The sequence below is a fragment of the Nannobrachium achirus genome (assembly GCF_963921795.1).
Source record: "Nannobrachium achirus genome assembly, chromosome: 16".
NCBI classification, from domain to species: domain Eukaryota; kingdom Metazoa; phylum Chordata; class Actinopteri; order Myctophiformes; family Myctophidae; genus Nannobrachium; species Nannobrachium achirus.
The window spans coordinates 39,340,249-39,358,965 of record NC_137823.1 but is presented as its reverse complement, the minus strand read 5'-3'; the positions used below and the strand labels follow the sequence as shown (position 1 = coordinate 39,358,965).

The 18,717-nt window shown below is 42.4% G+C and overlaps 1 protein-coding gene across 1 annotated transcript; it reads right to left on the bottom strand.

The window, feature by feature from the left end:
• Positions 1–1,543: 1,543 nt before the first annotated feature.
• Positions 1,544–12,215, bottom strand: slc35f6 (solute carrier family 35 member F6). Its single transcript, XM_080744281.1, has 6 exons — positions 12,127–12,215; positions 7,973–8,045; positions 6,967–7,138; positions 6,130–6,345; positions 5,095–5,205; positions 1,544–2,719 (listed from the first exon to the last, which is right to left on the bottom strand). Exons 1-6 carry the CDS (start codon positions 12,201–12,203, stop codon positions 2,244–2,246), a joined length of 1,125 nt encoding a protein of 374 aa, XP_080600407.1. The 5' UTR covers positions 12,204–12,215; the 3' UTR covers positions 1,544–2,243.
• Positions 12,216–18,717: the final 6,502 nt, after the last annotated feature.

The window sequence follows — 18,717 nt, the reverse complement described above, 5'->3', positions numbered from 1 at the left end:
TTAGTAAATGATTTGGGCCCTGCTCCAGTTGCAATATCCTCACGGCCCACCAGTGGGCCCCACTCACCAGGCCACTGGTTGGGAATCGCTGCTCTATAAGGCTTACTTCATACTCCATCGCACAACACTTTTTTTTTTGCTTGGCGAAAATAAGTGATGTTCACGTTACCTTGAACTTTCTTGTCTGTAAACAACATTGATGGAGTAGAAATAAAATGTCAGCATTAAAAACATGTCATTCCAATGACAGTTATTTCCCTTTTTTCTTGCAGTACTGTCTGATACAGTAATTTCTAAGTTACACAACAATTCATGGTAATTACAGTGGTACCAGCGAAATCCTGTAAAATATGGTGCAAAACTACTAGCTCTGTTGTTTTATGCCATATTTTCAAAGATTTTGGAAAATGTTCAGATCTTTGGAAAAGTTTCCCAAAGATGTGAAAATAGTTTAGGCCTACCTATGAGATTGAAGATCTTCTATTTTAAAATGTTCACCTGCCAAAAATTGGGATTCCATGGTTGAAGTGGTTAATAAATGGCATATGGTGACTATAATGTTATATACGTATACGTATGTATACTGTATATTAACCAACTATTATCAGTGAGTCTGCAGGAAAATGTATACAAATGATATTGTTTCAAAATGAATTTCTACATTTGATAATGTCTTTAACCGAATAGAAATAAAATAAAATAACAGTTCTTTAAAATGTACAGTATCCAACCATTTGGCAAAAAAGAATACAATTAGCAACATTTAAAAATGACTAAAAGCAGACAATAAGATATACACACATTATTTGATCATTTGACCAGGTCGCTTTACATGAGATGATATGTTTTTTACATACATTTTCCCTTTCTTGACAGTCATTTGAATAAAACTCTCTGTTCTGTTGTCTCTGCCGAGATGTTTCTAAAAAATAAAATCCGGTTGGCTTTTAATACTGCAGATAAAATGATTGTTATATAAATTCAATTAAGCCTTTTCTATAAATTCAATTAAGCATATAATAAAATCTTCAGCACAGCCCACTAGTCAGTTATTAACAACGGTAAAATCTGTCACGCTTCCAGTGTCAGTTAAAGTGAGATAACGTGAACAAAACCATTTCAAAGAGCGCCTGTCATCAGTGGTCATCTGTGACATTTAACCCATTTAGGCCTAGAATTATTGAATGCTTTAACCAGTGAAAAATAGCAGATATACAAGCTCACAGCGCGGCGCTGTGAGCTTGTAGATCTGCTATTTTTGAAAAAGTCGTGAAAATGTGTGCAAACCACCGACATAGTTAGTCTCTCAAGAACAGACTAACTGAGCTCCATTTAAGTGAAAAGGACCTTTTCTTTGACAATGGCTGGCCAGATTGCTGACATAGAAACATAGGTTTTTCAAAAAACCTTAGAAGGATTCAAAAGACACTAATAGAATCAGGTCAAAATTCAAATTTTCACGATTTTTCAAAAATAGCAGATCTACAAGCTCGCAGCGCGGCACTCGGTGCCGCGCTGTGAGCTTGTATATCTGCTATTTTTTAATAGTTAAAGCATAAAATAATGATACACAATAATGTGTAGGACAAGACAATTCCACGACGCTGTCTCACGTTCGTGGTCACGCAGTACACAGAGAGGTGTGGTCGAAACTCACTGTTCGGGGAGCTACAGGGGCCCAAATGGAACCTCACGTGTCTGTAACACTGACAATGAACAAATGGAACCAAGTGGACCCTTATGGGTCCAATTGGTTCCATTTGAACACTCTCATAGTTAAATTAAGAGGATTTTAATGTGTAGATGAGGGTCCCAGAGATAAAAAAAACAAACAGTTGAGTCAAATAGGGGCCCGTGGCTTAATGCAGTGGTTCCCCCAAATTGTTCATTACATAGGCTTAGAACCCTCCTTCTTAAACCTGACAAAAGCTGGGACCCCTCCCCCCACATGTGCACACTATATACTTCTTATCTTGCGAAAATAATTGATGTACAAGCTCACAACGTATTGCAATGCGACACGTTGTGAGCTTTTAGATCAGCCATTTCCGCAATTTTATAATATTTTTGACTACTGTATATATTTGAGAATATAATGACTTCCCAAAATATTCTTGAAAGTGGATGAAAGGAAGAACATGTTTAAAACAGACAGGGCCTCAGCCCGTGAAACACTGGCCTGACGCATATTAAAAGTGGAGTTCCTTGAAATGTAAAAACTAAAGGTTTGAGAGCCAGCGGGGTTAGCTGTCGTCGCCGGCCTGCACCCGGCCCTCGTCCAGCAGCCTGTCCCTCTCCGCCTGGCTGCCCTCCTCCTGGTAGGCGGCCACACCGCAGCGGGCCAGCAGGGGGCGGTGCAGCTGGTTGTAGAGCACCGTGCCCAGCAGCAGCACCACGAAGCCCAGCACCTGCAGGCCGTGGAAGGTCTCCCAGCCCAGCGCCAGGCTCACCACCCAGATGACCAGCGTGCGCAGGCTGTCCAGCACCATGCGCGTGGTGGCGCTCATCTCCTTGGTGACGCTGATGCCGGCGAAGTTGAAGAAGGCGATGCTGACCGTGTTGCCCAGCAGCGCCAGCAGGATGAGCGGCTTGTGGCCGATCTGGCAGAAGGCGTCCAGCGCGTCCTCCAGCACCTGCCGCGGGTTGTCAGCGAAGCCGGCGGCCGGGATGAAGTACATGGGGATGAGGAGCAGCGACAGGATGAAGAAGCCAAAGAAACCTGTGGGGACGCAGTGTTTGTGTTTGGATGAAATCTACAATTTAGGCATTTTAGCAGACGTTCTTATCCAGATAGGCCAGGGGTCAGCAACCTTTTTGAAATAAAGTGCCATGTTTTTATTTTCGAGATAGTCAGTGTGCCATGTAAACATTTTAATGACAACCCATCAAAAATTCAGACATATTTTGATTGTCAGGACATGATTTGATTGTTATAACGATCCTTAGACTCAGAGCAGTAACCCACCTATCTCCCCGACTCCACCCCCAGTCAAAGTTCAGAGTTTTAATCAATGTTGGATTATGTGCAGGATGTAATTTGTTGCAAATTAGGTGACTTAATTTCAATGACCACTTTTAAAACATTTGTTTTTAAAATAAATAAAAATCCTCTCTCACACTTCTGCCATTGTGCCAGTGATCACCCTCCCCTGTGCCAATGTTGGCACCCGTGCCTAAGGTTGCCCCTGAGATAGACTAAAGCTGCCCACATGCTCCAAATGAATCTATACAAAGTTCACATTTTCTTCCTATAACTTATCCGCCTAAAGTTCCTTCTTGATAAGACACCTCTCAATGAGATGTCAGTAAAAAATGACTACTACGACCTTTTGGCTTTTACTGCCAACCACACTGAAGTGATTGCCCTCCCTCCTCCCCTGCTCAGTAATCTGAAAGAATAAATCCCAGCTGTGTAGCTTGCTCTGTCCTGATTGCTAGAGCAAGTTTGTGTACATCTAGCATGGATATTTTGATACCTCGATTTGAATATTTGACACAGAGATAACTAGAAGCAGTGCTCTTCCGAGCACAGGTCTCCACCAGGCCACACAAATCAGCCTGTTATAGCGCCACCATGAGGCTGATTTAAAAAATGTGGGGCAGAGGTTCTGAATTAGCATCCAGGGAGTGTGTGTGCTCAGTTTGGCAGCGATCGGGCCAACGGCGCCGGAGATTAGCTGGTAACAACCAGGCCACACAAATCGGCCTGTTATAGCGCCACCATGAGGCTGATTTGAAAAATGTGGGGCAGAGGTTCTAGATTGGCATCCAGTGTGTGTGCTCAGTTTGGCAGCGATCGGGCCAACGGTGACTGAGATTAGCTGCTCACAAACTGCGAGGACGCACGGACGCACGGACGGACGGACGGACGCACGCACGGACGGACGGACGGACGGACGGAGGGGAAAACATACTCTCCCTCAGCCTTCGGCTGGTGGAGACAATAATATTATGTGTTGCTATTATTTGACAGTTTGTGTTCATGCATGGTCACTAGAGGGGGACAAAGTATTTGTATAAACTCCTACCGATGCTTTCACTGTTGGTCTGCCTGGTCTGAATAAATGAATCACACAGTTTTTTAGCGACCAGCATAGGAGAGTTGGCTATTTTCTATTGTCATACAAGTATTTAGGGCAGGGTGGACAACCTTTTCAGGCACATGATCACTTACCCCTTTTCCAAAGCTGGCATATTCACCCAGTGCAAGACAGTGAGTGTATGTCTTATTATAGGCCGCTAATAGGAATAATACCCAATTCATTTCGGCTGATTTAACTCTGTTGGGTCAGGACTGTCAGTCACCCATGTTCTGATTAAGTAATTGACAATGCTATCTGTCTTTATTGACAGCAGGTCGGGTTGCGAAAATAGCAACATTTGTGTGATGATGAAAAAGATTGTTTCTATAGGTGCCCTTTAGACTTATTTATCTATTCGATTGGCTCATTAGTTATGTATGTTGTACTTATTATATGAATCCACAGCATGGAGATAGTGTCTTAGACCAGAGGGTCTTCCAGGGGGTCCCCAGGTACTGTAAATAATGTATAGTTGGGAACCAAATCGGAAAGCGTACAAATGGAACCAAATTGACCCATTTGTTCAATGTCAGAGTTATGGGGTCCATGGCCTAATGCGTACTAAAGTAGGGGTCCTTGCTTCACCTGTCCTACATGTTTACATTTCTCTGCTCTACTAACCAACGAGGTTGTTTTTTAAAAGACAAACGTAATATTGAAAGAAGATAACGAGCACACACTACTGTGGGGTCATCCACTTGAACTTTGAGTTTTTGGCTGTTTGTCTGGTTGGAATGTAGACATCTGAAGGAATGAAGCTTATCCGACTCCTCTAAGACGCCCCGGATAACAGCATGAGCTAAATGCCTCAATCTGAACACAGATGATTTACAAGCCGATTCACAAGTACACCGCGATTTAGCAGCTCCCCTATAATAACTCTGAGGACCCCCTAGGGGTCCCAGATACCGTGTTGAAGACCCATGATCTAAGATGATATTTCAGAAACATATCTTTGCCTGCGGTCAGAACAAAGCCTAAATGTGAACTCATGTGATGGGTTTTGCTGTACCTTCAGTTCCCACGGCCCTTAGCGGATGGACGTCATGTTTGTAGACAAACTTCTCCTCCAGGACCATCTGCACAGCAACTATAACCTGAGCCATGACGATCAGAAGGTCTCCTGCAGGGAACGACAGAAACACAGCAGTTGAACATGATGGAAATGATGGAAACACACAGAACTTCAGCCCATGTCCAGTGTGCAGGTTGCACTGACCTAAGTGTTTTGATTGGGGAAATCTAATCAAGGCTACTCTAAACATGAGGACTTTTTGGAGTATGGCATTGAGATAACGAGGGGGATCTACTTGATGGAGAGCTGCCCTAGCTGTCATACAATTAGTAGATTATACTGGCCTTGAATTGGGAACAGAATTGCCTGATGAAATTCGGAGTTAGGCTGGTTTAGAATACATAGTTGTTTAATTAATTAATTAATTAATGCTTGGCACTAATGAAAACATAAGGTTATGCATAGGATCCATTATTCCACGACAGAAGGAAACAAAATGATTCATGATTAATACATATTGTTTGGCTCTGTCCACTCTTACATTTATGGCCAAGGATATTTGAATGGTTTTCAAGGGTCTGTGAAAAAGACATTATTCTTGATCCTCAAGAAAGTTGCTCTTTTTGTTTGTTCAGAGAACATCACAGTCAGCAGTGAGCACCCATGTCTAGTAAGTAACAAAAGAAAAAAAGAGCAAAAGATATTTCAGTTTTTGTTTTGAAGTACAGTGAAGATTTGGAGAGAAAAAATATAGATATAGATACAAGAAACCCGATATATAGTGTGATTTCAACATGTATCTAGATGCTGCCCCAATAGGATTGCAACTTTTATTTATTTATTTAAACACAAATCTTCTCTTCTGGGTGTTCCTGGCACTTTCAGATCGGGGACCGCAGCCAGATGTATCCATTTGGGGTTCCTTGACATGGAAAAGGTTTGAGAACCTCCGAAGTACAGTAGTCCAGGGCGGTATTCCCACGTGAACCCACCACACACATACACAAACACACACACACACACACACTTTACCGGTGATGACGTCGCTGAGTTTGTGCGTGTCGTCCGTTTTGCCGCTGAAGAAGTCGGCCACGCCCACCAGCACCAGGCCCAGGGTGGTGATGACGATGCCGATCCACTGGCTGGGCAGCAGCCGCCGGCCCAGGAAGGCCACGGACAGCAGGCCTGTGAAGATGATCACCGCCCCGCGCAGCATCTGGAAGCTGGAGGCGCTTGTCATGTTGAGGGCTGTTACAGAGAACACATGGTAGGGCATTCACCACATATTCGAATATTCGAATATCAAAGTCACTATTCGACGTTGTTCACCGAAGTCGAATATTCGCTTTTTTCTTTTTCTCTTTAAAAAAATATATAGTAAGTTTATAAAGCTTGGCTAGATAGGAAGTCATAAGAATGAGTTGTCAATGGTTCTCAAACCTTTTTAGGCCGTGACCCTCAAAATAAACATATTTTAACTGGGGACCCCCACCCTGACAAGCACTTGGAATTGTAGGTATTACATTTAATGTGACTCGGTTCCGCAGATAAATATTGTGAAAATCAGATCTACATGCTCACAACGCCTCGCAACGCGAGGCATTGTGAGCATGTAGATCGGCTATTTTCACAATGTTCGCCTCTTGCTTACTTAATATTTGACAGTTTGGCCAGTCCTGTCAAATATTCGACTATTCGAATACTTTGAGGTCGAATAATTCGAATACTAAAAATCACTATTCGTGAATGCCCTAACACATGGATAGGGCTGTCACGATTATGACATGACATGACAATTGTCACTCAAATAATTGCGATTAACGATTTAATTGTGACTCCTTATAAACTCGGGCCCATCGTGTCACTTACCAACATACATGAGGGAGGTTCCAGTCATGTCACACAGAGCAGGAGGGAGGAAAAGGAGAGGGTTGAAGGCCTGACCAGGGTTAACCTTGGGCACTGGAGAGCGTCTATCATGGCACAGCAGGATGTAGAACACCGCCAGACAGCTGAACTCGCCCAGGAACATGCCCACCGCCTGCCACAGGGAACATAGGGGTGCCACAGTTCATTGAAAAGATATACATGTTACAGAGTGACTCACTGCTCAGCCTGATGTCCTCAAAAGTCTAGTATCTCCTCCGCGTCCACAGGGATATCACTTTGGTCTAGTGGTTAAGACTTTCGGGAGACCCGGGATCGAATCGGGCGTTACAATGGGGAGGAAGAGGACGTCAAAAGGGGGTGAGTGTAGCAGAGTGATTCACTGCCTCAGCCTTACAGCGTTACATACATATACCTGTACCTGTATATCGTTGCTACATACCTATTATATCCAAATTCTAACGTGTGTGTGTGCGTGCGTGCGTGCGTGCGTGCGTGCGTGCGTGCGTGCGTGCGTGTTTTTGTAAATTATCACCCTACTTAATCATGCTATATTATAGAGCATCACACAGAAGTATCAAAAGTAGTAGAGATGTGTTTTTGAGCTTGTTGTTTGTTTTAAATCCTCAACATTAATTTAACTAAGTACAAATGGAAACAAATCGACCGGTAAAGGTAATCATAATCACCTTTATCACTATTTTCAACTTTTTTCTATTTTTCTGCAGTTTTACTCAAGCAACAATGTAACGACACTTTATTTAATGATTAAAGGGCGGTTCCACCGCGCGTCAAGCCAAAATCAGGCATCTCAGGAGCAAGACACATATAGCAGGTAAGAAGATGTTATTACATCGGGTCAGGTCATGATCAGACGAGATCAGATGTAATAACATTGAAACGTCTTGCCTTGCACACTGTTACATTAAAGATAAGGCTTTGACTATCCTTTGTTTAATATTGGTTTTGAGTGGTGATGTTACCTTACCTGTACAAACGGGTGAGAGAAATTATGTTCCTTGTCGCCATGGCAACCCTCAGCCCTGAACATGTCAGCCCATCTATCAGACACAGACAAGAAGACATCATTGAAGTAGTTTGAATTAAAATGTTGGACAAGACAAGACCATCCAAAACAGACTTAACCCACATGAACCCTAGCGCCCCTGTTCAGGGCATGTCATATACAGTAGCTGACCTTCAGCAAATAGCATTTTGAGCTTGTATAGATCAGCTATTTTCACTGAAGAGATTTGGTGTACAGTGGGAAACGGAGGGGGCCAAGTACAGACAACAAAGTATATAGGGCTTAAGTGGGTAATTCTACACAATGATGTACCTCCTATACAGAGGAATGCAATCAGCTGTACTGTAGCCCAGGTTAATCAATGTCTGTTACAGTACATGTCTATCGACTTTTACAGGCAGACCGGTTTGTAAAAAGCATGACTGGCATGTGAGCCTTCTGTCTGAGTCACAGCAGTCACCCGACAAGAATAAAAGGTGATGACAGCACTTTCCTGACACATTCAGCAATGCTCTAGACTAGGGCCTTTCAAACGTATTCACAGCAGTCTCCCAAACTGAGTTTTGTTAGACCATGGACTAAATTAAATTAAATGATTGTCCAAGGGAAACACACAGTGATTACCAACACGTGCGGTGGTTTTAAATTAGGTTTTCTAAATCACCGCTTGCCCCAGTCAAAACATACTCAGCCCCACCAATTTTTTCACTGACCACTTTCCCCCAGCGGTTCTGTATTTGTTCTACTGAGGTTAAGGTTAGGAATACGTTTAGAGTTAGGCATAGTTTTAGGGTTAGGGTTAGGGTTGTTAAGGAAAAAGGTTAGATCTAGGCATAGTTTTACTGAGGTACGTTTGGGAATAAGGTTAGGGTTTAGGCATAATACTGAGGTTACGTTTAGGAAAGCCTGGTGGCAACTGGTGACGATTCCGACGTCACCAGATTTGACCCGGGGTGAGCATTCTTGTATTCAATCAGAGGTACTTAAAACATTTACATTTTAAGGACCCCCATGACTCTGAGGATGTACAATTAATGGAACCAAATGGACCCATAAGGGTTCACTGGTCTAAATGTCATCGATATATGATGTATACTTTTTTTATTGTATTTGACTTATATCAAGGGAATTGAATTTAAACTACTCCTCATTTGGCTGGAGGTTTCCAGGGGGGATGACGATGACCCCTGGGGATCGCCAGACAGACCCCACTCTGAAAAGCACTGCTCCAGAGGCCAGTCTAGAGTGTGTTTGGGGACTGATCCAAATAATCTAGGTCTTAAGTTCATCTGTGTTTTTGTTATGTTGGATCAGACATAGCTGTCGGGCAGAAACCCTGTATCTCCATATTTCAATGATCGCAAATGAATGACCTACTTCGTCATACTACAGTGTCTCACAAAAGTAGAAAGAAATAGCCGATCTACAAGCTCACAACGTGTCACTGGCGCTATGTGAGCTTATTAAATATCTCTTTTAGCTATATTGGATTTTAGTTTTTGAGAAAGTGGTTAAGTTTGTCTGTGGGTTTTATTGAACCGATAAAGAGTATTAACAAGAGCTTGTGACTAAATAATAACTACATTGGATCCATTGGAACAGAGGTTATTTTTCCTGAAGAGTATAGTTTGGACATGCAAGGTTTCTAACCTGACACTGACAAAATGCTGTGTGTTGGAACTTGCAGGGTACAATCAATTTGCAAGGTCAGACACACACACAGTCACAATATTTCACGAGAGGACCCAACGTGTTGGAACGAATGAAAGCGAAAGGCATGGCTGGGTGTGTCTTTGTTGTAACAGAGTCCGGCTTGAAGCCTTTCTTCTCAGTAAGCAGAGGGAAATGGTGGGTTTCATGTGACGCTACTGTTTGTGTTTCAAAGTGAAAGTCACTGAAACGTTACCTGTGTTTTACTACATTTGTGTATTGTACACTGTGCAAGCAGCACGGGTTGAGAATGAGATAGCCTACAGAACCGGAGGAGCCGAAAGAACCGGATCCAAAATTGAGGAGCGGTTTCCGTAACAGTTTTTTATCACACTGTCAGAGCTGGTTATGTGGACTTCACGGCTGACATACAATTACACTAGTAAGACGCCTCAGGGCGACAAGGCGACCTTGCCTTAAAGGGCGAGGTTGCGCCATGTCTTAGCCATCTGGCCAGTAATGTACAGTATATCGGACCAGTTACCCATATACTGTATGGAGATCCCTGGTACCCATCCATGTACTGTATATGGAGATATACTGTGAGAGCCCAAACATGCTTACTCAGTTATTCATTATGTGAAAGTCCTATGATGTCTATGACCTCTGACATCATACCCTTTTATGCCCATACATGGAGATCCCTGTCTGTAGCCAGCCACACAGATAGGGGCTGTCTTGGCCATATATGGATTCTGTTAGTGTGGTATGTGGCCGATGTGGCCTCCATATAGGCATTCCCATATGAAGTCCTGTTAGATATGGGCTTAATATTGATGACATCAGGGAACTCCATGTATGGGCATAAAAGGGATTCTGTTAGTGTGACATCACAGTGACATCAGAGCATGATGTCAGAACGGCAAACCCATAGACCGTAAAAATGTGTACACGTCCGTCCGGACAGACGGATGTATACGGACAAGCTGTGACGGTTCTGATAGTAAACTGCGACCTACAGTCGCAAAAACCAATGGTTCTCAAATGTTTTAATTGCAAGTACCACCATGACTCTGAGAGGGTACAAATGAAACCAAATGGACCCGTAACAGTCTTCTAAAGGGCCATTTGGAACCCCCTATAGGAATTGTTAAAGGAAATGGTTACGAACCCAGTGTCTTTCAAACCCTTAAGGATCCCAACCCTATTCAGGACACAGCAAATTCTAGCTAACCCCTTCAAAAAAGTGTGTAGGCCTTTATTCTTAAAATAAATCTATTGCATAATACATAGTGTCCTAGAAACATGCCTACCAAAGCAGACTCAAGCAGAAGCGCAACTAGACCAATAGAATTCAGCATGATGACTCAACATGCAGAGCTGGTCTATATCCCAGTTTATTACAGAAGTAAGCAAGCATGACTTACAGAGGTTTTGCTGACATTGCTCTACCTCTCCATATACACTGGCACGACATTTAGGGTGTATAGTTACACCATGACATCTCTCTCTCTCTCTCTCTCTCTCACACACACGCACGCACGCACGCACGCACGCACGCACGCACGCACACACACACACACACACACACACACACACACACACACACACACACACACACACACGAATTTTGGTTGGACCCCAAATGAACCCTGAACTACCTGAAATGAACCCTGAAAAATTAGATTTAACTATAACTATAACATTATTTAAAGCTAGGCTAATCAGTCATTTTAGTTTAGTTTTACACAGTCAAATTTACTGAATTTCCCCCTTGGGATAATAAAGGTATCTATCTATCTAAGTTTTATACTGTGGTACATTGTGATCCAGCTATTTATAATTAGCTGCACCCAGTCGAGGAGATTCATCTCAACAATTAGGCCTATAACATGATGTGTTGTGTAGTAGATCATTAACAACAACAACAGTGCCTCCACACGCAGCGCAGCCCAGTTCATCGACGCTGATAAACGTGAATTGACTTTTTAAGTTGTCGAATACACAGATAAGAACTAAACGGCTATTGAATGAACACACGACGATTGGGTACAAGCGCTTTGATCGTGCCACATTACGATTTATTTGATCAGTCTTTGTATCAGCAAACTGGAAGATGTTGATCCCACAAGATGCGTGAATGAATGAGGAGGACAATCGCATTGTTTTCCATGAGCCATTATGCCTTAGCTAAAAGTGCTAACCAGGGGAAATGATACGATACCGGTCTACAAATGGAAATCGATGCTGAACTCTTAAACTCCCACTTTATAAACCAAGTTAGCCAACCTATTTAAGCTGATTGCACGTGAATAGGCCTAATAATATCCTACATAGACATAGTAGACTAATAGTACTATCTCTATGCATGCTCATACAATGACATGATCCTTACTTATGAATGTTTAGTGTTAATAAGCTCGTAATAACTGGTATATTATGTTATGAATGAATAGGAGACTTACTTGGCAGACAGGGTGTTCAGGGAGCCCGTTGTGAGCATAAGGAAGGCCAGGAACAGCTGGTACCTGGTCCACGACATGTTGGCTGTGTTGTTTTCTCTTAGTGTTGTTACTGTACTGAGCTCTGCTTGTTTTTACACACATACACTGCAGGCCACGTGACATGCAGGCGTCAGCTGACCGCTGCGCTCTGGTCCATAACGTACAGCAGTGTTTCTCAAATAGTCTAGTAGCCAGAAAGTGAACCCAGACATTTTGAGTACCCTAAAGTTTTATGTTAGAAATGTTGAGTATGGGTCCCCAGCAGTTAAAAACTGCCGGATGCTAACTTGCATATGTTGGGCAATTTTCATAAATAGCATAATTAGCTTTAATTAGCATAATCACCTATAATAATGAAAAATATGTCAAAAACTGATTGGCCGATTTGAACAATATTGGAGTGGTTTTGGGGGTTATTGAGGATGCTGAATCCATTTCTGACATTTTCTAAATTCAAAATGGCCGTTTTAAACCGGAAATGGCCATATACCAACTTAAATTGGGATGATTTTGATACTTTTTTGTTGATTTTCCAAATGATGAAGTGACTATTTTTGATAGGCTATTGTGGCAGTCATTGTTCTAATAATTTGTGTGGATTGTCTATATTTTGCTTTTGAAATGCAGATAATCTATAAGCATATAAATAACAACATTTATAATTTAATTCATAATCAAAATCAACAAAAAAGTATCAAAATCATCCCAATTTAAGTTGGTATATGGCAATTTCCGGTTTAAAACGGCCGTTTTGAATTTAGAAAATATCAGAAATGGATTCAGCATCCTCAATAACCCCCAAAATCACTCCAATATTGTTCAAATCGTCCAATCAGTTTTTGACATATTTTCCATTATTATAGGTGATTATGCTAATTTAATCTAATTATGCTCATTATGAAAATTGCCCAACATATGCAAGTTAGCATCCGGCAGTTTCTAACTGCTGGGGACCCATACTCAACATTTCTAACATAAAACTTTAGGGTACTCAAAATGTCCGGGTTCACAATGGGGCTCTATGGGCTGGCTACTGGACTAAAACGTTAACATTTCAAGGTATCCCTGCCAGTGTACAAATTGAACCAAATGGAACCGAAAGTTTGTGTCCCATTGTCTTTACTAGGCTTATACAAGAAAATAATACAAAAAAGTAGCAATGTGAGGGGTCACACTAGGGGTTTTCACGATTCTGAAACCATTGCATGCAAGCATTTCCTTTGAACGAAAAACATTCCTTGGGCTAAAAACGACTCTCACAAAATTGTGAAAAGGGATGATTCATCACTAAACCATAGTTGAGTCCTGCGTTTACCTCTATCAAAATATCCAGCTGTAAAGCTGGGTGAAGTTAGCCAGATTGACCACAAGATGTCGAAGTTGTTCAATGTTCTGGCCTGGGATGTAGCCTAATTAGTACTCTTTGACTGTGTGTGTGTGTGTGTGTGTGTGTGTGTGTGTGTGTGTGTGTGTGTGTGTGTGTGTGTGTGTGTGTGTGTGTGTGTAACTACGTTTTCGGACACACCGACTTATTTGTGTTGCCCAAAGGTCAAATTAGCCTTCATGATATTGAGGGATGAACAATTAGCTCAAGAATAATCACTGTAATATAACTTCATGCCTTTATCTCATTTGGCTGAACACTTTTAAACCCATTTTTTAGTGAAATTCTTGTACGTAGTTACTGCACTCTGCCTTTGTAGGGCAGTATAGCCTACTTGGTCATCTTTATTTAAGATGACAAAGCTAAAAGTAGGCCTATACAGAAATTGATTTGATGACTGAAGAAAAGAAAGAAGGAAAAAAAGAGAAACACCTACTCTTTTTCAATTACTATCATAGAAGTAGAACCAGTGGTTCTCAAAGTGGGGTCCAGGGACTAATTGACTAACTGGATAACACAGCTGCGTCCACCACTGATAATTAAACCAGCAGGTGTGTCTTATTAGCTCTCATTAACCAAACCAAAGGCCCTCTGTGCATGTCTCCTCCTGGCTAGGCAGCTTAGCATATTATGTTTGTTCTTCCCAACAGTTTGTGGTTTTCTGTCGGAAATGTTGGTCAGTAGTCGAGTAAGATCAATTGTCAACTGAAATCATTGCCTTACTGCACACTGGACAAAATGTCAAGTAGATTCAGATCCCACATCATCCCAGCTGATAACACCGTGCCTCCAATGTGGATTGTCCAAATCAGGTTTGGATCATTGTTGACAAAGAACAGCACATGCATGGATGTTGTTTGCAAAAGGATTCTTTATTTGTTGTCTGTCAGAGTGGTGAGGTCACAGCTTCTCTCAAAGTTTTTGTGTTTAGCTTAAACTCAACAGAACTAGCTTTTTTATGGAAGCATCCTCCATTATTAGCGTCGATCGATTATATTCTGCGACTACTTGAACAGGTATTAACAGAAAAACTAACATTTCTGGCAGTTGTTAGTGGTGTGGTTAAATATTCAGTGAATGAGTTGATTCATAATTTGGGGATTTTGCTGTATTTTGTGACATTTATTGATGTACATTTAGATTTAGATGTTGGATCAAACAGTCCTGTTAGAAAGCACGTCTGTGACGTCCAGTGGCATGACATGGTGGGACAGACAGACAGACAGACAGACAGACAGACAGACAAGCTCTGTTTCTGGTTCCATGTTATTTGATTATTTATTTCCATGTCCTTTGTGCATTAATGAAACAATGTGAGTCATTTTGTCCTAGCCCTGAATACAGGACGGTCATGAATGTCCTGTATTCAGGGCTAATTTTGTCCTAAATGTATCTATTAGTTCAGTTAGGCTATATCTGTACTCTGTACGTTACATTTTGGTATTGTAATAATTACTTGACTTTGTATGCTTAATTGGCATCGCCTGATCAAGGGGAAGGAACTGATGGAGACGGTGCGGAGAGTCCAGGCAGTCCAGGCAGCGCAAGGTGAGAGGCAGTGTGAAGAAGTCTGGAAGGTCATCAACGAGATGATAGGACGGAAGAGGACCAAGGAGGGACATGTTGTCAGTTACAGAGAGATGCAGTACTGTAAGAGTCCATTTGGTTACAGAGAGAGGCCTACTGTTAAAGTGCATTTTGTAAAAAGCACTTGGTTTTGTTTTTTAGCTTGAAATGTGTCCATTTGGTTAGATATATGGAGTTTCTTTTATATGGAATTCCTTTATATGGAGTTTCTTTTGTCTCCCACTCCACAGATACATGGACTGCTATTACAATGCGGACCCTGAGCTATAGACCAAGAGTGTATTATACTGGAAGGCGATCGACGCAAACTAGGTATTCGGAGGAGGTTAGGAGTCTCTTTCAGCTGAAGTGGAGCCTAGCAGCAAATACAGGCGATTCGATATCACCAACGAAGAGGCGACCAGGCTGTGTGTGCCCATGCTGGACAAAACCAGAAGCTCCCTGTGGTCCAAACAACCGGAGGTCGTAGCAGCACGGGGCAGGGTGGAGGAAGCACGGCTTGGCTTTGCGTGAGCCTACTGTGGAGAGACGTGGGAGACTGAACGAGGCCAAACGGCTTCTCTTCAGTACCTATGACAAGATCAAGGGAAGGAACTGATGGAGAGGGAGGGGAGAGTCCAGGCAGTGCAAGGTGAGAGAGGCAGTATGAAGAAGTCTGGAAGGTCATCAACGAGATGATAGCACGGAAGAGGACCAAGGATGGACATGTTGAGGGACACAGCCCTGAGGAAAGGCCATGCAAAGGCCATGCACAACAACCTCAACCTCTCCATCTGATGGGCACAACATCAGATGGAGAGGAGGAGAAAATGCCATCATTCCTCCAGAACCTCAACATCAATGATGGTCCCTTCACGGTCAGTGAGCTTGCCAGGGCGAAAAACACTCTGAGAGAGGGCAAGAGTGCTGGACCGGACGACATGCCCCAGAGGTGTAAAGAACTGCGGTCTCAACAACATCCTACAGTTTTGTAACCTTGCCCTGCTAGGCAACAAGCTGCCTGACGTGGTCTCTCTCCAACATCATCCCGGTGCCTAAAGCCGGAGACCTTTCGAAGCCGGACAACTATCGAGGAATCAGCCTGACCTGCATCGCTGCAAAGGTCTACAACCGGATGATACTAAACCGGATTTGGCATGCCATCGACCCTCAGGGAAAGCCAAAGCGGCTTTTGAGAGGAGAGAACCATAGTAGCCCAGATCTTGCCCTGAGGAGGTTAATTGAGGAGGTGGATTATCTTAATATTCTTATATTCTACCATTATATACTGTTCAACATTATTGTTAAACCATATTATAGTACATACTATCTTACACAATTGTATCTACTGTTACTTCTTGTATTTGCCTGTATCTGTCTCTCCTTGTTCTCTCTTTCTTTCCCCCCGACACGGTCGAGGCAGATGGCCTCCCACCCTAGAGCCTGGGTCTGTCCTGACGTTTCCTCCAGTTAAGAGGGGGTTTTTCGTTGTGAAATTGCTTGCTCAGGGTGGGGTCCTCTTATCATGAGGTCTCATGAGGTGCTCTGTAGCCTATGTAAAGTGTCTTGAGATAACTTGTTAAGATCTGACACTTTAATAAATTTGAATTCAGGCCTATTGTAAATGTATATATTGTATGGTAATTAGGTATTTCTATAATTTACAGGTAGGGGACGTGTGCGTGGTGATCCTGTTTCTCCTGGCTGGCGTGGTGAGGATAGGGCTTGACGGCCTGAATCCTTCCCATTCTCAGCTACACCTGGGCCCATCAATGGTGCTGCAACCCTCCAATCAGACAGACCGGAGGACTTCCTCAGACTCTTCTTGACTGAAGTTGCTGAGGAAGTGTGTGGCTCAGACCAACATCTATACAGCGCAGTACAAACTCGACACAGAAAGGCCACTTTGCCAACCCTTTCCAGGGTATGGGCACTGATGCGGCGGAGAGAACATGCCCCTAGCACCCACAGCTGCATATTAAATCTAAAAGAGTGATGATGAAGACATGTAAACTAACTTGTTTCCTCTTCCTCACAGCAGGTGGTCGTCAAGACCAGGAAGAAGGCACACTGCTGCTTGGAAGAGGCTGATGAAGATGAAGATGTGACCTTCATCAAGCAGAGAAGACCTCTGCCTGAATGCCATTAAGAGCTCATGTTACAAATCACGACATTTTCTCCCACAGAAGCCATGTTGACACCAACAGGGTCATTGTAGTCCTGAGGAACATAGCTGTTGTCATGTGGCAAAGCGCCGAGCAGGTGAGTCAGATGTCACTTCAAAGGTTTGGCGCGCTCAACTAAAAACAAACCGTTGTCTTTGAACTCTGTCGGGTGCAAATTCGAAACAATGTTTTAGCCTATGACAAATGCTTACCAAGGCTAATAGGCAACAAACCGGTGTTTAGTTTTTGTGACAGATTAAAGGCTGCAGAGGTTTTTTGTGAGTGACAATGAAGATAAACTAATGTTTCCTCTTCCTCACATCCGGCAGGTAGTCATCAAAAAGAGTCGCTGTCGCCATCAAGAAGAGGGCACACACTGCTACGTGGATGAGGCTTACTCCATAAATTTGTAGTTTTTTTTAAATGAACCCTTACAACGCTTAGGAACCACTGCTGTTGACCTACAGATAGAGGTAGTTGGTGCGTATGTCTTTTACAAACATTTGCCCATTATCTCATAATCCTCCTATGATCAATCTGAGTGGCTTGTTTCCTTTTCCTTTGTTTTATTTTCTTATGTTCTCAAGTAGTACATGACTATTTTTAATTAAATTATTATGTTTTTTCTTTTTTCATAGCCCACCTGAAGTGCTGCACCAGAACTCAGGGGAGCAGACACTCTTCTCTCCACAAGAGAAAGTATGTAAATATACTTTCATGCTGCATTCCTTTGTGGTACACAGAATGGAAGCCTTTTTGTATGAATACTGTGTCTGGACCCAGAAGCCCAACCAGTATTCTAACTGTTCCATCACAAGGATTAAGGATTTCCTCGTTGATGAGGATGAGTGTCCTGTCATTTTTTCACTAAAGAATTAAAGACCTCCGCCTGAGGCCTTCTAGTGAAAGACAATGATGACAGCACTCTCATTGTATCCCTCAGGTACTTTAATTTGACCTTCAAACCACTACCAAGACTTTAAATCAACCATGACAAAGTAAAGACATCACATGACTTGCACATGAAAGAATAAAAACACCTGTAAATAATGTGATGAGTTTCATTTGTTTAAGTCTCTTGAACAGTACCAGCTTGTACACGTCTGAGAAAAGCCTCTTGCAGTGCTAAGAGGGAAAACTACCATTTGAATTGCCTTTGTTGTACAAATAAAAGTGAACCATTATGAAAACCAAATGTGTAAGCTCTGTTTCTATCTGCTGCAGAAGCTGAGAATAATGTATTTTGTTTTTATTCTATTTTCTGAGTTTGTAGATTTTGTGTTAAAGGTTTGGACAAAGAGGTAAAGAGGTTAATTTCTATCAAAGCCCAAAGGTGTAAGCACAAATATTGCTTCTATCAGAGGCCAAGAAATGTTTTAGTAGACGTTGACACTTCTGTGCTTCTGTGAAGTTTTCCATAAAAGGTTTTAGGAGTCA

Excerpts from the sequence above, each read along its gene's own strand:
- slc35f6 (XM_080744281.1), bottom strand. The coding sequence starts at position 12,203 with ATGTCGTGGACCAGGTACCAGCTGTTCCTGGCCTTCCTTATGCTCACA. Across the intron at positions 7,139-7,972 it reads TCTCTCACCCGTTTGTACAG|GCGGTGGGCATGTTCCTGGG; the intron begins GTAAGGTAACAT and ends TCCCTGTGGCAG. Across the intron at positions 2,720-5,094 it reads AAGGGCCGTGGGAACTGAAG|GTTTCTTTGGCTTCTTCATC; the intron begins GTACAGCAAAAC and ends GCGTCCCCACAG.